At 33.5% G+C, this 21,004-nt stretch overlaps 1 protein-coding gene across 2 annotated transcripts in view; it reads left to right on the forward strand.

Moving 5' to 3' along the window:
• The window catches only part of Mdga2 (MAM domain containing glycosylphosphatidylinositol anchor 2), a 715,797-nt gene that overhangs the window by 685,382 nt on the left and 9,411 nt on the right, over nt 1–21,004 (forward strand). For both annotated transcript variants that reach the window (XM_013012262.1, XM_013012263.1), the window contains exons 11-14: nt 10,821–10,998; nt 15,973–15,993; nt 17,528–17,683; nt 18,140–18,298. In XM_013012262.1, coding sequence (XP_012867716.1) covers nt 10,821–10,998; nt 15,973–15,993; nt 17,528–17,683; nt 18,140–18,298 — 514 coding nt within the window. The remainder of the gene's footprint in view (nt 1–10,820; nt 10,999–15,972; nt 15,994–17,527; nt 17,684–18,139; nt 18,299–21,004) is intronic.

Raw genomic sequence — 21,004 nt, forward strand, 5'->3', positions numbered from 1 at the left:
TTCACAGAATTTTCTGTCAGAACTGGTTTCAAATCACAATCCTCCTATCTCAGTCTTCTGAGTAGCTAGGAATGCCGGCATGAACCCCATTGCCCAGTATTATTGTGGGTTGTTCTGATCAGTTGGGGGGCTTGAAGTCAGGCCTGGGTGCTTTCTGAGCTCTTTTGCTCAAGGCTATCATTCTACTACTTTGAGGCCACAGCTCCACGTCCAGTTTTCTGGTGGTTAACTGGAGATAAGAGTCTCATGAACCAGGATTTTCAGATCTCTGCCTCCTGAGTGGCTAGGAATGTAGGCATGAGACATAAGCGCCTGGCTATAACTGAGTTTCTGTCCAAGTAAAAAACAGTAACTTTGGATGCCCAGCGTTCAATCAGAGGTTGTGGTGAAGGATATAAAGTACTGAGTTATTTAATGTTTATCTTTGAAGTATAAATATTTGGAAAAATCTCAGTGCAAATACACAGGCTTCTCAACATAATGAAAATGAATAATTTAATGAAAATGTGAGAAAAGCAATAGAAAAAGCCCCAAAATTAGTCCCCCATAATGGCACCTACTACCCACTTGAGAAGGAAAAAATGGACTCATTTCTCAGCTGGTAGCTTAACATGATGGCTGTACTTGCCTAAAAGATCTGAATCCTGTCTGGTTGGGGGCAGTCCTCAAATAAAATACTACAGAAGTCATAATCAGATTTATAATAATGAGAACTGGCCAATGGTTTCCTTTAGTTACGTACTAAGGAAAGAAGGAGTATCAACTGAATGCCCTGAAAAATGTCAGCGATTATATTATTATACCCAAAGGACTTGTGGTTTATAGTCTGAATAAAACTAATAGCCAAGGACAAATGAAGTAAGAAATAGGTTTTAAATGGCAGAACACAACAAGCAAAATCAATTAAAGGTGAGTATATCTGAGAGAGTAACACCTGAAAGTAAACACAATCCCAGCCAATAGACATTCCTTCTATTACTGTACCAGAACACATTTAATATGTGAAAAATGATCCTCTACCTGTCCCAAACAAATCTTTCTACATAGCAGTGAGATTTAAATTTTGATTTTAACAAGTTAAATTCCTAAACCTTCTGAATATACCTACATACATAGATATATACGTACATAGATACATAGATACATACATACCTTTTTAGTTCTCCTCAACTTCATGTCAAGGCATCATCATGAGTATTAAGTATTATTACCTCTGTGGTCAAGTTTTAAGACATGATAACATAAAATTACATATGATAACACAGTTCTAGGCACCAGAAAATTATAGCTTGATCTTCAACTAGTGGAAGTATTTAGTCAGCTGTTCAAACTAATAAAGGGTTAATGCTACTGGATTGTTGTATTATTTGCATGGCTGCATTATTTGCCCTGAGAATAACTATATTTTTGAATCCTGACTTAAACATTAATTTCACATGCTTTCTAAAATGTCTTTTGTTATAATCTAATACATTACGAACCAAAGTGAGTATGTAGTTGGTAATGACCTATCATATATATGACAATGGAAATGCAATCAATATCCCATTTATGACAACAGAAATACAATACAAACAGTGTACCTTGCCCTCATACCTAGGTAGATGTCCATGCAATCATGTAAGGGACAAGTCATAATTCAGTCTCAGAATGTGAATTTCACTTTGGGGGAAGCTACCTTACCTTAATTTAAGCATAATAGTGCAAATTTCCAAAGCCATATGGATCACAAAAATGAAAGAATATCTGTATTATCTAAAAAAATTTTAAAGGTGTTAATATCTTAAACAAACTATGACAAGGATCATATATATCCATGATGATGTGAGCAACTGTTAATGCCGAAGAATTTCTCTTGATTGTGGAGAAGATAAGAGAAGTTTCTGTCAATGAAGGAACAGAAGAACATAATTGCATGGATCATTATATACTATTATTCATTTGGAGAAAATTTAGGTACATTTAAAATAATAGTGCATCTTAAATCCATGCCATACACCTTTCATGTGGGAAACTTGACTTAAATTTAAACCCTTAACATATCATTTTAGCAAGTTTATATTCTGTAGAATAACAGAATATATGATTTTGAGTCCATAATGTCCATATTTTGTTAGCTATTAATTTCCTATCTAATGCCTAGAAAAATCACAAACAACCCATTCTCAAAAAAATGTCATACAGAATTTAGCTTAACATTTTCACTAAAATAAATGGAACATTGGATGTGCATGTGGATGATGTACCCATTCTCTTCTAGCTTCTCACTTACATCATTGATTTCAATAGAGTTTATTCTAGTATTCACAGGCTAGGCCAGGCACAGTGGCTCACACCAGTAGTCCTAGCTAATTGGGAGGCTGGGTTCTGAGGTCAATGTTCAAACCTGAGACTCTTTGATTTCCAATTAACCAGCAAAAACCTGGAAGTACAGGTTTGCTAAAAATAGAAGAGCACCAGCCTTGAGCCAAAAAGCTCTGTTAAGAGCATGAAGCCTTGATTTCAAGCCCCAGCACTATCACAAAAGAAAAGAAAAAGAAAGAAAAAAGGGAGGGAAGAAGGGAGAGTGAGTAAGAAAGCAAGAGAATGAAGGAAGGAGGGGAGGAAGGGAGGAAGGGAGGAAGGAAGGAAAGAAGGAAGGAAGGAAGGAAGAAGATAGGGAGAGAGAGAGGAAGGGAGAGAGGGAGGGTAGGAGGGAAGGAAGGAAGGAAGGAAGGAAGGAAGGAAGGAAGGAAGGAAGGAAGGAAGAAGCGAGGGAGAGAGAGAGGAAGGGAGAGAGGGAGGGAGGGAGGGAAGGAAGAAAGGGGACAGGGAGGGAGGGAGGGGGAGGAAGGAAGGAAAAAGATGAATTTAGTGGTTTTAGTGTGCCAGTACTAGGGCTTGAGCTCAGGTCCTGAACTGTACCTGAGCTATTTGTTCAAGGCTAGTGATCTACCCCTTGAACCAAGGCTCTACTTCTATCTATTAGAAAAATGATATTAAACCATTTGTGAAAGCATGGAAAAACTTGGGAAAATATGTTAATTGAAGTAAATCATTCCCAGACAGACAAAGAATTCATGTTTATATGTAGAAGCTAGATTTAGTGTATACATTTATAAATACATTGAGTGATATGCAAATGTATACAAATGTATCGACTAAATTATGGTAGCTTCAAAGGAGAACTCAATATAATTCTTTAGAAAGGCAAAGTCAAAGCTCAGCAAAGTAGAAACTGGAAAACAGGTACTTGAAAGGGATGAGATAGGTTCAAGGGGAAAGAATTACAGGAAGGAGGAGAAGATCAGGAGAATGCAATCAATATTGCAACGTAAACACTACAACATTAACAAGAGGGAAGGGATAAGGGGGGAGTAGATGAGAATGTCAAAAGGGGTAACATTGATCAAGATGCACTTTATTCTTAAACTGCATTGTTAAATGTCACTTTCTTTCTACAAATGCTTAATGATAAAAATTAGGTTTAATAAAGAAACAAAGGGCTGGTACCAATGGTTCACACCTGTAATCCTAGTTACTCAGGAGGCTGAGCTCTGAAGATGGCATTTCAAAGCCAGCCCAGGCAGGAAAGTCAATGAGACTCTTATCTCCAATAAACCACCAGAAAAAAACAGAAGTGGTGACTTGGCTCAAGTAGTAAAGAGCTAGCCTTGAGCTGAAGAGCTGAGAGACAGTGCCTAGGAACAGAGGTCAAGCCCCATGTCCGACAAAGAAGAAGAAGAAAGAGTAGGGAGGAGGAGGAGGAAGAGATGGAGGAGGAGGAGGAAGAGGAGGAAGAGATGGAGGAGGAGGAGGAAGAGATGGAGGAGGAGGAGGAGGAGAAGGAAAGGAAGGAAGAAAAGAAGGAAGGGAGGGAGGAAGGAAGAAAAGAAGGAAGGGAGGGAAGGGAAAGGAAATGGAAAAGATGTCAACTCCAAGAATCTGCTCTAGACCTTCTACTTAATTTGCTGAAATGAACTAATTTTGATACTTCTAAAATAAGGAGAAATTTTAGTTTTTTCCCAGTATCCTTTTAATTGTTGACTCTGATAAAAATCACAAACCACATCTCTGAATAAAAAGTCACATTATAGGGAACTTGGGGGTTTTAGGGCTAAGTAATACAAGAGGAACATATCTCTTAGGAAAAGGCAAATGGATTTTTAGATGGACATGGAAAATTATTTTAACACTTGTTTCAGAGGTGCCAGTCCCTGGTATCTGTAATTAGGATTTGGAACCCACATTCTCTGAGGTTCTTGTGGCTCTACCTTAAATATAGAGCATAATTTTGCAATTTCTTTTGTATATGTGCAAGCATTGCACTTGACTTTCCATTTTTCCATTTTGCACAGCTCACTGATAAACAATATGAAGTGTTTAATTTCTTGTGCCTCCAACCACTGAACTATATACTTTCATTACAACTTTAAATTAAAGACTTGGGAATCAAAGTTATTGCTTTTTAATACATATATGACATTATGTACTTGGAATTTGTAATAAGTAAGGACATCAAGTAAAACTACTTGAGTAGAACATCTCATTACAACGAAAGAATATCTACCATCTCTCATTTGGGATGTACTACAAATACTGAATGATATTAAGGTTATATTATGCATCCAGAAAACTGTGTCTTCATTAAACAGTGTTTCTTCAGATAATAGTAAAATGTGAAAGTATGATGTAGATATATATTATGTTTTAAATGATTGCATCTACTTTTGGAAATAAAATTATATCTTTGGTACATAAATCTAAAACTCTAAAAACAGGGAAAGAAATTGCCATTCACATCAAATTATTTTGTAGAATTTTTTGTTATACAAAACTGCTAGAAACTTTGTTTTAAACTTCACTTCATGGTTGTCTATGAAACATGAGTGCTTTCTGTGGAACTGAGTTTTGTGTTCTTTTCCTGATTTTGCCAGGACTGTAGTTCTCATTGCAATTTCCAGCAACACTCTTTGGAAAATAATTAAATACATAGTGTGTGCTGGAATTTAGCCATCATTACCAGATACTGAAGCCATAACAATTAATCAATAGGAAATTTTTTCTAGCTGGTAAACTGTGCGCAAAACACCAGTATTCTATGTGAACTGGAAGTAATTATGTATTGATTCTGATTAAAACAATTAAGGTGACCATACATCTAAGTAGGCAAAGGAGTTATCTGTGGTATAACAAACTCTGATACTACTACTGTGGTTGTACAACCTTAGAATTGGTAGGAATTCCCTTAACTCCCATTGCCTCAGTTTTTTAATTAGTAATGCAGACTTAATACTAATTACTACCTACTAAGATGTGTGGTAGCCTGAATACATACATTGTAATACAGTTAACACAGTGTCTGGCACATAGGATGAAAATATGTAGTTTATTCTGTTATCTGACTTGACAATATAGAGTTAACACTAGTTGAAGTAACTATTATTTTGCAAGATTGAGCTGTGCCTCTTAGAACAAAGCATTTAGATTACCTGCATTCAAAGCACTTTGAAGGAGAGGAGAGACTTTTAAAAGTTATATTTTTAGACTCCATTGAAGCAAAATTGGCAGTCTTGTTCTATCTCCCAGACTTACTTGGAATTTGTTCTAGAATTGCAGGAGTATACCAACACCCAAGTTTGTTTTTTAATGAGATCCTCCAGTGTCTATCATGCATAGTTGATTATGAGAAGCAATAATAAAGAGTATCAATACAGCAAAATTAGAGACTATTGATTCTCTGGGTTAATCAAGAAAAAGCAAAAGGGATACCTGTATTAAACAATACAGGAGAAAGCTCTCTCTTATAATACAAAGAAGGGCTTTGAGAAATGTCTGCATTGAAAGTATATAACCTCTCATTCTTAAATTCACTTTTTTAAAAGATAAATAATTCCTGAATACCCAGTGATGTAATCATAGTTTGTATATCTACCACAAATCTAAAAGAACAAAAATTAGCTAACTAGGTTGAGGTCCTTTATCACTAATGAATACTCACCATTCATTTCTATTCACATCCCTTAACCTGTGCAACCAATATCCTGAACTTAGCGTGTTTGCTATTCCTGTGCATTTATTTATATTCCAATACAAATCTGTCTTCCTCGTCAAAATGTGTGGCTTAAATTTAGAGTTTAAAATATATTTGCTTCAAAACGGATATTAGCCAGGTGCCTGTGGCTCATGCCTGTAATCCTAGCTATTCAGGAAACTGAGGTCTGAGGATCACATGGTTTAAAGCCAGCCTGAACAGGAAAGTCCATGAGACTCTTATCTCCAATAAACCACCAGAATACCACAAGTGGTGCTTTGGCTCAAGTGGTAGAGCACTAGCCTTGAGCTAAAGAGCCTAGAGACAGCACCCAAACCCAGAGTTCAAGCCCCACAACCAACCAAAAAAATGGATATTAACTCAATATTTCTTTCCTGAAATTCATATATGCTAATGTATAGAGCTCTGTTTCCTTTTCTCATGCTATACTGTGCATTCCATTTTATGGATAGCTTATAATCTATTGCTATACTTTATTGATGGGTTTTTATGTCATTTTTAAGTTTCTATGTCAAAAATGTCCCAGTCCCCAAATATGTGTTTAACTTCACATTTTCACATTTTTTGTTGAAACATTTGAGTATTTTTATAATCTTTTAGTAGTTGTACAAAGAAATTGCCTGTCACTGAGGTAGCTTATGAATACTGTTCATCTTGATCAATTCTCCCCTACCCCTCCTAACCAACCCTCTCACTTAACATAGCAGTTGATGTGTACAATGTATCTGAATCTGTCATCTCTTCGACATCTTCAACATCTTCAACCCTCCTCAACCCACCCATTCCCTTATATTTCTGTAGTACATTCAATTAATTTTTGTGAGCATTCTCCTCCCTTTTCCCTTCTTCCTTCTATTCTCTCCCATAGGCTCCACCCTCCCTCTTGCAAGTACCCATTTCCTGGTACTTATTTTGTTGAGGTTTGGGTTAGTGTTTTTAAAGAATTATACTATTTTGCACTCTCCATAGTGTCTACTACAGTTCACATTTTTTCCATAGTTGAATTGTTCTGGCATCCTTTTACCACTTTACATTTTTGAAGAGATAATTTTCATAGATATCTTAAACTTCTGCTGTTTGCCCTTTTACTATAGCTAACCGTTTCAAGATCATTTGCCCAGAAACATCCTCAGAATGTGTGTGCCCTTAAATGGAAAAGTTACATAGCCAATATAAAACAAACTTGTGGACAGGTTTTGGTATTGTCAATTATACAATAAAAGCATTTGTTAGACCAGAGTTCTCAGTCCTCTGCTAAGCAATCAAGGCCTGTTATTACCATGGTGATCTCTCAAACAGAAGAAAAAAATGCCATCAAATAGAATATGCCCTCTACTATATCATGAATCCTTTCCTTTGGGTAGTGGCTTCCAATTTTGCACTAATATCCATGAAACATTTGCAATTTGCTAGCTTATAAAGAGGGTAAAATCTCATTCATATCTGACCCCCTACACACTAGATCGGATCATCATAAAGAAACATTGTTTGGTATTGATAGACTTTAGTACTGTCTACCCAGCAGATATTTAGTATTTGTCTATCAGGTTTTAGAATATATGGTTGTGTTTAATTTCTATTTACTAGATTCATCGAGAAGTAGAGGGTAACTTTTGTTTGTTTGTTTGGTGGCTAGTTAGTTACTTAGTAATTAGCTTTATTGGTGTAAGGTATATTCTTATTTGCTCTCTCTACTACTGAATTCCTTTTTTGCTCTATGATTGTTTTGGTTTGTTGTTTTTATTTTGATTTGTCATTGTTAATTTCAACGCTAGGGTTTGTTCTCATGCTGGGGAGGCTGTCACTTGAGTCCCTCCTCCAGCCCTGCCCTTTACTATTTGTCCTTTGCATTTCCGTCTTTCATTTTTCTTTCTTTTTCTTTTCTTTTTGCATTTTCTTTCCTTCTTTTCATTTTTTTCCTTTGAGATAGTGTCTCACAACTTTTTGATTGAGCTGGAGATTTCATGGTCCTGCTCTCAGCCCACATGAGCATCGACACCAGCTAAGAGATTTTAATATATTCTGTGTAATTTTATATATTGCCCTTATCTTCCTCAAACACTGGCTTATATTCCTCCTGTTTAAGGAGAAGTATTCATGTGAGCAAATTTTCCGCTGAAAATATTAGAATTGAATATTAACCAAATTAAAGATTAATTTATCTATTGTATGATCTGTGCTTTTCTCTTGTGTACCAAATCAGTATAATCCCTGAAGTCATATTTTTAATTATCTTTTATAAACTTTTTAATTTAATTTTACTGATGTATACAAATGTAACCTTGTCTATATTAACAATTACAATGTAATGGTTTTAAACATATCTCTGTTGAATAATATTTAAGTCTCAGCAAGCATTATTTTACTTTTCTATTTGCCTTTTTAATTTAGTATTTGATTCACTTGAGAGATTGACTTCTCTATATGATATTTGAAATAATGACCCAGTATACAACACAATAGATTTACAGTTGTTCATAATTTGTATGACTGCATTAAAGAAAACATATTGGAGATTGTCATTTCCACCAGAATAGCCATCTGGGATATATAATTCAAACTAATCCACACATCCAAAACCAATTTATAGATTTGTGGATAACATACCCATGAATATACATACTCACAGATATAGATAGTATTGTGTACATGCATGAGTAAATATGTACAAAATGGTGTACATTTCACATGCATGGATAAATGTATGTGTGCATGTGTGCATGTATGTGTGTGTCTATAAAGAAGAGAGGGTCAGCATTAGAGAGAAAGTGAGAAAAGAAAGAAAGAGACAAAGAGAAAGAGATGAGAGAGATTACCCTGTGAAAGCTAAGTGGAAACGGGAATTTTAGATAAGCAAAATTTATAATCGAAAGATTTTGCCCTCAGCTGTTCACCAATTCAGACCAACGTGAACTTTGATTTTTAACAGTTTGACAGTGCTGAGGCAGAGAAGGATGAAACCCCAAGGCCAGCCCAAACAAAGGTAGTTTCTTCACTTTAATCTGCCATTTCAAAGTGTTTCACAAAGTCAATGTGAATGACACCATTGATGCCCTCAGGAACAAGCCAGAGCAAAGATGCATCAGTAAGGACATTACTTCTATGTCCCCAAGAAACTTGTTATAGAATTTTATGCCACACAATCACTTTCATACATCATGTATTTTTATGTTAAAATTTTTTATCTAAAGACAAGTGTCCTTCATGTATACATGTCCTTCATGTACCTAAATATGTATGCACACTGTTGAATATAAGTTAAAAAATACCCATGAGTGTTGTGAAAACTAGCAAATATTTAAATTAAATTAACAATGTAAAATATCAAACAGATCTTTGAAGACTAGCTAATAGATTTAAAGGAAAAGATATTACTTATTTGCAAATGGGAAGACTAAATAAATATGTATATATGGAAGAAATCAGGAGAGAGAGGGAGAGGGAGACAGGGACAAAGATAGAGATACAGAGAGAGATGCAAAGCAGGGGAGAAATTGATAGATCGATGCTCATTTATATAACCTGACAGACAGAATCATTTCACTTTTACTGCTGCACTCACTATATATGTAATTAGATGTTAGTGATTATTACTTACTTATTTGTGATACTAAGAGGACCAGATTTAAAATACAAGCATTATGAAACAAGCATTTAGTAGATCTTTGTTCAATCTTAGTTATCTGATTAATCAAATTCCTTTTTCTAGCATATCAGTCATCTTAGAAAGTAATAAATAAGCCTTAATTTTTCTCCCTTTAATATATATATTTATATATATTTACATGTATCTTATTGGATTACTAAATTAACATACTTCTTAAGGTTAAACAATTCTTGCTCACTTTTTAGATTAACCAAACTGAATGTAACATGATAGATAAAATTTGATGAATTTAGTTTCTATATGAGTAATTTTCCTTTTTTGTACTGTCTTTAAGGTTTGATAGTTAAATTAAATGAAATTAAATGAGGGGCTTTTTCTTTCCTTTTGTGAATCTCTGGAAGATTTTGTAGCTGTTCTATAAAAACTACTTCCGTGTGAGAAGTAGTTGGAAGTTATTCTTTCTTTAACTTGTTAAGTCACAGTTACATCTTCATTGCTTTACTGTACCGTTTTGAAGTCTGGTCCATCTTGTCAAATCCAATGGTAAATTCCTAGTCTCACCTTACATAACATACAAGCATCCTTCCTATAACACTGTCTTCTCAAAATAAGAGACCCCTTACCACTAACATTTTAATACTTTATTCTCTTGCTTTAAATTTTTTCTTTATTGCATATTATTTGAAATTATAGTGTTATAGTAAATAATAATTTCATTTTTATTTTGTGCTGCTTTTTAATAGAATTAAAGAAATTAAGGAAGGAGTCTTCTCTGTTGTGTAATCCTAATGTTTAGACTGTATCATAGCCGCTGGTATTAACAAAACACATAAGTTTATTGACATACAAAAAGTTTGAGGTATTCAAGAATTTTATATTCTACTAAAATAGTATAAAAATTGTCAAATTTATGTCACATTTGCACCTCCTGACTCTTTCCTAATAGTAACTTAATAGCTTTAAAATAATTGCATATATTTAATCTTTGATAATTTGACAATTATCTTCAGACAATTATCTTCAGACAATTCCTCATTGAAACTTCAATCTTAATAAAATGTATTATGTAGTACAATATACTTATTTAATAAACTTACAGGTTTTTATTTTCTTTGTATACAATAAATATCCTTGAAGGAAAATACTGGGAATATTATTTCATAATTATTTTAATTTCAGGCTGGACAACAGCGATGGTGGGAACAGGAGATTAAAATAAATGGGAATATTCAAAAGGGAGAACTTATTACATATAACTTGACTGAGCTAATTAAACCAGAGGCTTATGAGGTCCGACTGACTCCTCTCACTAAATTTGGTGAAGGAGATTCAACCATTCGTGTGATCAAATATAGTGGTAAGTAGCCTTTTCTTTAGACTATATTCAACTTCTTGGAATATTTAAATTGAAACTACATAAAAAATTAGATCCAATCTTTCCATTTCCTAACAAATGGGGCTGTGTCATTCTTTCTGATGGAGGCATAGAATTCCATTGTGTATATATACCACATTTTCTTGATCCATTCATCTACTGAGGGGTATCTGGGTTGGTTCCATATCTTAGCTATGATAAATAACGCTGCGATAAACATAGTTGTGTTGGTAGCGTTAGTATGGTGTTATTTATGATCATTTGGGTAAATGCCCAAAAGTGGGATTGCTGGGTCATAGGGGAGCTCTGTCTGGAGTCTTTTGGCGAACCTCCATACTACATCCCAAAGTGGTTGAACATTTTTACACTCCCTACCAACAATGCAGTAGCATTCCCTTCTGGCCACATCCCCTTCAGCATCTGTTCTTGGAAAAAAATTATATTAAGTGACCTATGCCAGGCCCAAAGAAACATAGGTCCCATGGTTTCCCTTATTTGCAATAACTAGTATATGTCTGAGACAAGCGGAAAAGGTCAGATAAGATGATATTAAATGAAATGAACCCCAAGATAAGGACACAAGTGGTTTTTTCTTTATTGCTATTGTTTCTAACGTATTTATAAGGTACCATGTGATTTTTTTTGTTGCTTTGTATGTCCCTCCCCCACGGTATAACCCCTATTTTCACTGCATTTGATGTTGGTATAATTTGGAGAGGGGAAGGGAAAAAACAAACTGTTTACATAGGGATATTGGTTGACCCATTACAAGTTGCTATGTCGAAAAACGAACTTTACATTTAGGAGGGGGGAAGGAGGGAGGGGGATTTCGGGTTGGGAGAGATGTGACTGTAGCTGTGGAGATGGAAGGGAAGGGATGATAGGGGAAAAACAAAGGAGGAGGCAACAATGCTTGGTAAGAAATGTACTCATTAACTTTCTCATGTAACTCTAATCCCTCTGTACAGTATTTTCATAATAAAAAAACTTATTTAAGAAATTTAGATCCAAGTAAAATTTAATAAAGTGGTTTCTGGGTCACCAATCAGATGACCAAAAGCAATTAAGCAATCAAAGAACTAAAAAAAATCCTAATCACCATATGTCAGTACTTGGTTACCCGTGTAGAGATACAGTAACCATGAACTACGTGAGCATATCAAAAATATCCCTTTATTTTTGATTCTACAAATTTGATCACTATATGTATGTAGAAATGTGTGTTTTTAAGGTGATTTTAAAACTTTTATCATTATGAAGTTAGGATAAAAAGATCAAAATATTTGCATGGTTTTTAGATGAAAATGAATGCATTTCACTTTTAGAGGGATTTTCAGTTAATAAAAAAATAAACAGAAAGTTCATGCAGCTTCTTCTCTCCCATGTGTTTTCTCCTCTATGAATAACCTACTTGAATGTATTACAATCGATTAATGAATATTGATGCATCATATGGATTTTGAAAAGTGTTTAATGCATATCTACTATTTCAGTCGGATATTAGACACTTTCCTTGTTCTAAAAATTCCATTACTGTGCTTTAATTTCTATGTCATTCCAATGGCCACACCTGCAGGTCACTCCCTGCCCCTGTAGCATATGCTCTGCCACAAAATTGTGTAGGTAGGATAAGTAACATTTCTGAACTCGCTCATTATCCTGAACAATGCACATTTAAGGTGTGTCTTCTATGGTTTAATAGCTCATTTCTTTAAATGTTAATATTCCATTGCAAATACCTTATGTTTATCTTTTCACACACTAGAAGGTACTATAGATGTTGAGTTGCCATGTTGTTGTTATTGGTGGTGGTGGTGAATTTTATTAAGATTGTTAATGTTACAGCTGTCTAAATGTTTGTATGGGGGTGTTAATGATAATTGAATGCTATCAATTATAAGCTATATGCATAAAATAATTCAACTCGCTGGGAAGGTGGCTCAGTGGCAGAGTGCTTGCCTTGCATGCATGAGGCCCTGGGTTCGATTCCTCAGCACCACATAAAGAAAAAAGCCGAAAATGGCACTGTGGCTCAAGAGGTAGAGTGCTAGCCTTGAGCTGAAGAGCTGAGGGACAGCGCCCATGCCCAGAGTTCAGGCCCCACGACTGGACCCAAAAAAAAAACAACAAAAAAAACTTCAACTCTAATATCCTATTTGAGGAAAATGTAAGAGAGTAGAAATGTGAAAAAGAAAAATTAATCTGTAGTATTTTTCTAGAATTAATAACTCAAAAATAACAACAAGCAGATTATTAGGTTAATGTATTCTAAAAAGATAAATATTTGATATCTTGAACTTTTGTAATGTTTAATTAAAGTATCTAATATTACTACAGTATGATTTAGGGTTAAAAGAATCAATGATTAATATTTTCATATTTACTTCATTCCTTTAAAAACTATCAATCTTATCATTTCTTATTGAAGCTTTCCTTAAAAAAATAATAGAGCTGGATACTGGTTGCTCACACCTGTAATCCTAGCTACTCAGGAAGCTGAGATCTGAAGATGGTGGTTCAAAGCCAGTTGGTGCAGGAAAGTCTGTGAGACTCTTATCTTCAATAAACCACTCAGAAAATCACCAGTGGAGCTGTAGCTCAAGTGATAGAGCGCTAGCCTTGATCTGAAGAGCTGAGGGACATTGCCTAAACCCAGAGTTCAAGCCCCACTACCGACAAAAAAAACCCCACTGGGAACTCATAAAAATCCTTTGTATCCATATTCAATCTTCACTAAAATTCAAGATGCTTAATGTAGAGTAGAATATTTATACACAAACATTTTCAATAGCTTAAGATGTCTGATGTAGAATGGAGTATTTATAGATCATCATGTAATAGAAAAGCATTATTATTGGGCTAAACATGGGGGGTCCTAGCCTATAATTCCAGGAACCATGAGAAAGATTACAGTCCAAGGTCAGTGTGGGCAAAAGTTAAAGACCTTCACTTAAAAGCAACTAAACTACCACTTGGGATTCAAGTGGTAAAGCAGTTACTAATAAGCACAATTACATTCTTGAGCATGAGTATTAAAATGTTAAATATTTAATTACAATGAAGATTTGGGTAAAAGATACTTTTATAATATTTTTATTATCATTATATAGTTGTGCAAAACATTTGTCATTCAAGGAAAGCAGTTTATGACTACAAAGTATCTCAGTCAGCATCCCATTCAACATTCTCACCCATCAGTCCCATCCTATACTTTTCCTCACTTTTCTTAATTTTGTAGGATATTCATTGTCATTATGTTTATTGGCTTTGGATGCCATAGGAAAAACCAAGTGTTGGGAATATACAGACATTTATTTCTCCCACTTGTCGAAGTAGGGAAGTTCAAAATCAAGAAACAAGATTAATCTCTGACCAGAGCTCTCTTCCTGGCTCATAAATGGTCACCTTCTGAGGTGCCTCATGTGGAAGAAAGTTTTTTAATATCTCTTCCACTTCATAGAAACCAATCCATTAGATTACAGTCTAATCCTGATGATCTTATTTAGCCTTATGGTCTTATTTAGCCTAATTACTTTCCTAATGGCCTTCTCTTAAATATAGTCACAGGAGGGATTAAACTTCTGCACACAGAGTGAACATAATTCAATCTGTAGTAGGCATGTGTAAGAAATTGCATAAGCAAATATAAATGAAAGAGGACATTATTGGACTTAATTCTATATTTACAACTTAACATTGCAAATTTTCAAATTGAGCTTAGTCAATAGTGTAACAGAAGACCCAATGATATTTTGATCTACTAAGAGATGAGAGAGCAATATAACATGTCCTAGAAATAAATTATAATTTAAAGATTTTTCATTGGAAAAAGACCATAGAATTTTTACAAAATCATAATTACTTTAAATATAAAATTATTTTAATTTTTAAATTAATATTCCAATTTGATTGAAACTATTCATTTTAAGTTCAGCTTCAAGAGAGCTAATGAATGTTTATGTTCTTCTTTGTTATTCAATTCATAATATAAAAAGTGAGATTCAGAATGAAATAATCAAGTAAGGTAATGGGAATTGTCTTTTCTATGTATGAAGAGTAAAAGTGATTGATTAATATTAATATTGATTTAACTATACTAATATAAGAATAAATATTTTATGTACTTCTGCATTTGCTTATCTACTTTACTAGTAATGTACAGGTTTTATAAAGATAGATGAGGGTAAACCATGAAAATGAGCAAGTGGACCAGTTTATATAGGGTACATAAACAGCATCCTGCAATTTTGAAAAACTACTATTCTCTACCCATCTGAAATGGAATTTTCTCACAGAGAAATGCCTACCCAGTACATACACATAATATTTTATCTTGTAGAATAGCTATATTCTTGTAACATTTTGCTAAAATTTGAAGTCCCATTTGGTAAAACTCATTTGGTACTGTATTGCAGGAAACATAGATTGATTCCTGATATACTTTCTTCAGGTTCACTATATTACAAAATATATTGGCTATCACTTGTGAAAGGTGTCTGTGTATGCATTTTAATGTAATTAACACAAGTAGCTATTTATTTCAGGACACATGACATAATATGAAGGAAGTATTATTTTCATATGTGCTATATTATGCTTAGCAAAGTAGATAATTTAAATAAAGAAAGTATACTTTGTTGGATAATTGTTTTCATTATTAAGCCTGTTTAGCACAGGTAAAGATATAAAAGGTTAGAAACTCCATTCATTAGAAAAATGAAAAAATTCTACCTACTATTTAGCATGGTCTATTTTTTATTTTTTTTAAATTTGAAGTTGTTATTGTTGAGCTCCAAAGTAGACTTCATTCAGAACTAAATGGATTGCAGTTATAATTATCCCAGATCACCATGGGGAGGATAACTTAGTTTGGGTAAGAAACCATAAGATGAAATAAGACTTCCATTTATAAAAGCATCCAAGCTTTGCTAATGTTGTTTGTTTGTTTTTTTGTAGCACCTGTAAATCCTCATTTGAGTAAGTATATACTTGTTCAAAATCAATGTATTCAATAAGTAAGAAAAATACAATGTATACAAATAAACAAGCATTGTTTACACAATATTCTTATCTAGTTTGAAACACAATAATTTTGAAATAGCAAAGTTGCCATAATATGTTAAGTTTAAATTTTAAAAGATATGATAAAAATTAAAACCAGTGATTAATACTTATAAATTTCTCATACTTATAAATTTCTCATTTTTCCAACCAATTTGTTTGATATTCCACCTGTGAAAATTTATATGTTTGAATTGCCTATCATATTTTGTTGTCTTTGGTTTTTATTTTTTGAATTTCTGTTATTTCCCTCATAAAATATTTGGCTTACTTAGAAAGTTGATATTTATATTCCTTAAATTTGGAAGGAAAGTTTCTGTTTTATTGGCAACAATTGTTTTCATTATTACAAACTTATGACCTATAATAGAGATAGATACCATTTTATGTTTATGTATTTAAATATATGCCTTTTCCAGGGATAGAAGAGTCTCAAAACAAAGTTTCCTTTCCTTAGATGTTCGTATTTCCCTGAATTGCTATGCATCTGCTATTTAATCATTATTGGACCACATTTTCTCCTCTGTGAGCCGCATGACTGATTATTGTGATTTCATGAACATCTTATTAAGCTGAGTGAAAAATGAATACTATGTTTAATTTTCCTCAGTTAACGATGTAGGAATACTTTATTAACTTGTTTATTTAGACTCATCTTCAAACAGGGTTTATCCAAATGTTCTTTTAAAAAACTTGATATCTAGAAATATTGCTCATCAATATTTCATGGAAAGTTCAAAAAATAATTCCCTCTGAACTTTGATTGTCATGGAGCTTAGCATATGGTAGAATCAATAAACCACTGTCCTTCTTAGTCTTTTTTAGGGTCTTTATAAAGTATTTTTATGACAGTCATTTCAAGTGAATTTCTAACATCAGAGAAACCGATATTCAAATAAAGTATGTATGATGATTGCCTCTCAAAACAATTTGCTAATGCCCTATCCTAGGCAAACTTATTTCTACAAAGGAGAAAACAAAAAAGCCTATCTAAAAGATATATAACTCATGTTAATCATCTTTAAAATATTATTCCATTATTATTCAGGTGTGAATTATATTGTGAAAGTTATTTGAATATTTCTGAGAAAAAAGTTTGGGACTTTATTATTTAATAAGGTACTGGTTTATGTATAAAAATTGTACCCAGTTAAAAAGGGATTATTGGGGATCTGAAAGAAAAATGAGCAGTGAGGGAAGGTTAGGGAAAAATAAGTTAAGTACTGAATATAATACATTATATGCAAGTATGGAAATGTCACGGTTTGTCCAATATATATGAACAGAATTATTACTTTCTCATTTAAAGTACAATGGTTTACTGTTACACAACCCATTATTAAGGTTTTCATGACATTCTCACAATCTTACACTCTTACTACTGAACAATGTTTGAATAAAATTACGATGTTCATATTTTTATATTACTTACCTTAAAATTTCTCCACAGGAGAATTTCACTGTGGATTTGAAGATGGTAATATTTGTTTGTTTACTCAAGATGATACAGACAATTTTGACTGGACAAAGCAAAGTACTGCCACAAGAAATACAAAATACACTCCTAACACAGGACCCAATGCAGATCGTTCAGGTTCCAAAGAAGGTATGGAGTGTGGGTGGTGTTGGGTGCAGACAAACCAGTAGCGTTAAAAACTATTACTCATGTTGAATACAAGGGAGGAGCTAGCGATACATTTGAATACTACAGAATAAAATATTATAGTTTATGTTTAATATCAATAATACACATTTTTCCAAAGTTTCGAGATATTTTTGCCCAGAAATCATTAGATCCATAAAAAATTGAAAATACTCCTGCTTAACTTCTTTTCTAAAATACTAGCTTCTTTCAAGTTTTTATGCATTTTTATTTTTGGTTAGGTAGATGATTGTTCTTTCTGTTAAACCACCATTAGTTGTGTCCCGGCATAGAATATCTTATAATGAGAAACAAAGGTTTCCATCAAAAGTAATTTGTATAAATGCTCAAAAACTTCTCAGTGATTTGTAACTCTGTGTTGCTTGATGGGTGTAAACAATTTACTTGATCTTTTTTAAGGGTTTTATATGTACATTGAGACATCTCGGCCTAGACTGGAAGGAGAAAAAGCTCGACTTCTCAGCCCTGTTTTCAGCATAGCTCCCAAAAATCCTTATGGACCTACAAACACTGCATACTGCTTCAGCTTCTTTTATCACATGTACGGACAGCACATAGGTGAGGTGGAAGATCTGTTTCCTGTTAAGTAAATCCTAGGTCAAAATAACTTGTATTAAATATATTCACTATATATACAATATATATTATATGTGTATATGCAAAGTGACAGGATGTTGTGTGATTTCAGAAGTCTCTCTTTGATTCCTATTCTTGTCAAAGATTGTATTTCTTCTGGTTAGGATTAAGAATATCAGGAGGCTTACTTGAATACAAGTAAACCTGGATTACATTCTTCAAACATGAAATCTAACATACTGCGAGTTTTCTCCTTTGAGTTTGACCATTGTTATGACCCTCCACTACTTCAATTCAATTTACTCACTGCTGTTGTTCATATTGAAAGAGATAGTACAAAGTTTATTGGGAAAGGAAAACATTTGAATACACTAAAGCAAATCATCTAGAGTGACAGTGACCTATTTAAGGATTTAACTCTGTTGACTCCAGAAGTGCAATTTTAATATTTTTGCATATTGATAATTTCTCAAAATTCAGTTCCTAGCAAAGAACAAATTTTTTCCAATTAGTTGAAGGAATAGATAATGAAAATTACTGTTCTTCATTTAAATGTTTAGGAATACAGTTCAACTATTGACTATTTGAAGTTAGTTTATAATGAAGTCCATCTTTGTTGAAAATCAGCCTGTTGTTTAAGTGAAGTCCTATTTGTATTTAATACCAACAGTGTAATGTCATCAAGGTAGGAAATTGGTAATATCACTGAGTGAAATGCTGTTATCTGAGAGGTTCAGAAAGAAAGATGATAAAATCTTAGTCATGATTTGTTACTAGCTAGAGTTAAATCTTACTCTAGACATGTTGTAGTCTCTCTATTAAAACTATCAATAATGTCTAAGTAATGTATTTTTTAACTTCCTAGTTTTAAATCACTTACCTATAAGCTTATTTCCTGCTATTTAATTCTTCACTGATAATAATTCCTTAACTATGTATACTAGAAGCTAATATATTTAAGCAAAATTAATGATAATAAACTGTCTGAGAAAGGCTAAGTTTTAATTTTATAAAAATACTTTTTATTATCATTAAGAGATAGTGCAATGGAACTAATGGTTAAACACAGTAATAACTTTTTCCTTCTTATTCAACACATTCTTAAACTAATTTTATGTAAAGAAAAGAGTCATTGTGAATCTGTGAGTATTGGCTAATACCTGTAATTCCAACTGCTACAAACAGAGAGAAGGTTTGCAGATTGATACCAATCAAAAAAGTGGCAGCTGGACACAGGTGGCTCATGTCTGTACTCCTAGCGGTTCAGGAGGCTGAGCTCTGATAATCATGGTTCAAAGCCACCCCAGGCAGGAAAAGTCCATGAAACTCTTTATTGACTCCAATTAACCATCAGAAAAACAGCAGTGGAGCTGTGGCTGAAAGTGGTACAGCACTCACTTTAAGCAAAAGATCTCAGGGACAATGCCCAGGCCCTGAGTTCCTGCCCGATGACCACCACCACAACCAACAAAAAACAAAGAAAAAGTTAAGTTAGAGACTCTCATGTCCACAAGTAAGCCAGTGGATTATGCACCTCTTATCTCAGCTATGCTGCAGGTATAGGTAAGGGAACAGTAGTCCAGGTTGAGCAAGGCAAAAGCAAAAACACTTATGAGACAGTTGAAAATACACCAAAAAGGGATGAGGGACATAGCTTAAGTGGTCAAGTGATAAAATGAATAAGAAGTGCAAGAACATTATTTCAAATTTCAATGCCATTAAAAAATCATAATAAATATTTTAACTCAAAGTATTTTCTTTTCTGTGTGTGTGTGTGTGCATGTGTGTGTGTGTTCCAGTTCTGGTGCTTGCACTCAGGGCCTGGGCGCTCTCCCTGAGCTTTTCTCAAAGCTAGCACTCTAGCACTTGAGCCACAGCTCCACTTCCAGCCTTTTGGTTCCTAATTGGAGACAAGAGTCTAATGGCAAGGGTTGTCTTTGAACCATGATCCTTAGATTGCAACCTCCTGAGTAGCTAGAATGAGTGGCATGAGCCATCTGCACCCAGTTGAATTTCAAATCTTATGTCACTGAAGCCACTTTATTCAAACAGAAAAAATTGATTTTATAATTTCTCACTTCGTATGTTTGTATAAAACAAATAATACTAACAATTTCCTATCAATATGTATTTATCAACTTTATGAATTTGGCACATTCTCTCTATGTAGCTCAAATCAATGAGTTTATGTTATTGGATATAAACAGAAAAGATCTTTAAGTGCAACTGATCGCTACATCTTGGAATAAAAAAAGTATTTATGTGTACTTGGGATTGCAATTACCTATTAGTGTATGTTTGATATATTTGTTGAAAATGTATACAACTTATATTTATAGTAAAAGAGTAAAAGCAAAATTATACAGGATGCATGAAAGATGAACTATTTGATAGTGGTGTTAAATAAATAATATTTATTCAAAGAATAATTAGTACCAAAATTTATATAGGATAATATGATAAAATTAATCCACTACAAAATGCTGTGAAGAATCCCAAAATATAATTATTACATATGACATAGGACATCACTAAAAACTTTTAGCTCTTGGTCTGTTGTTTTTATGCATTATATGACCAAAGTTCTCACCAACTCCAGTAAATGAGACTTGAGAAAAAAGGTTTTAAAGATGAGAATTAGGAAAAATGGAAGAAAGTTTGGCTTAGCTACCAACAACTTCTATCATA

The sequence above is a fragment of the Dipodomys ordii genome, unplaced genomic scaffold, assembly GCF_000151885.1.
Source record: "Dipodomys ordii isolate 6190 unplaced genomic scaffold, Dord_2.0 Scaffold16, whole genome shotgun sequence".
NCBI classification, from domain to species: domain Eukaryota; kingdom Metazoa; phylum Chordata; class Mammalia; order Rodentia; family Heteromyidae; genus Dipodomys; species Dipodomys ordii.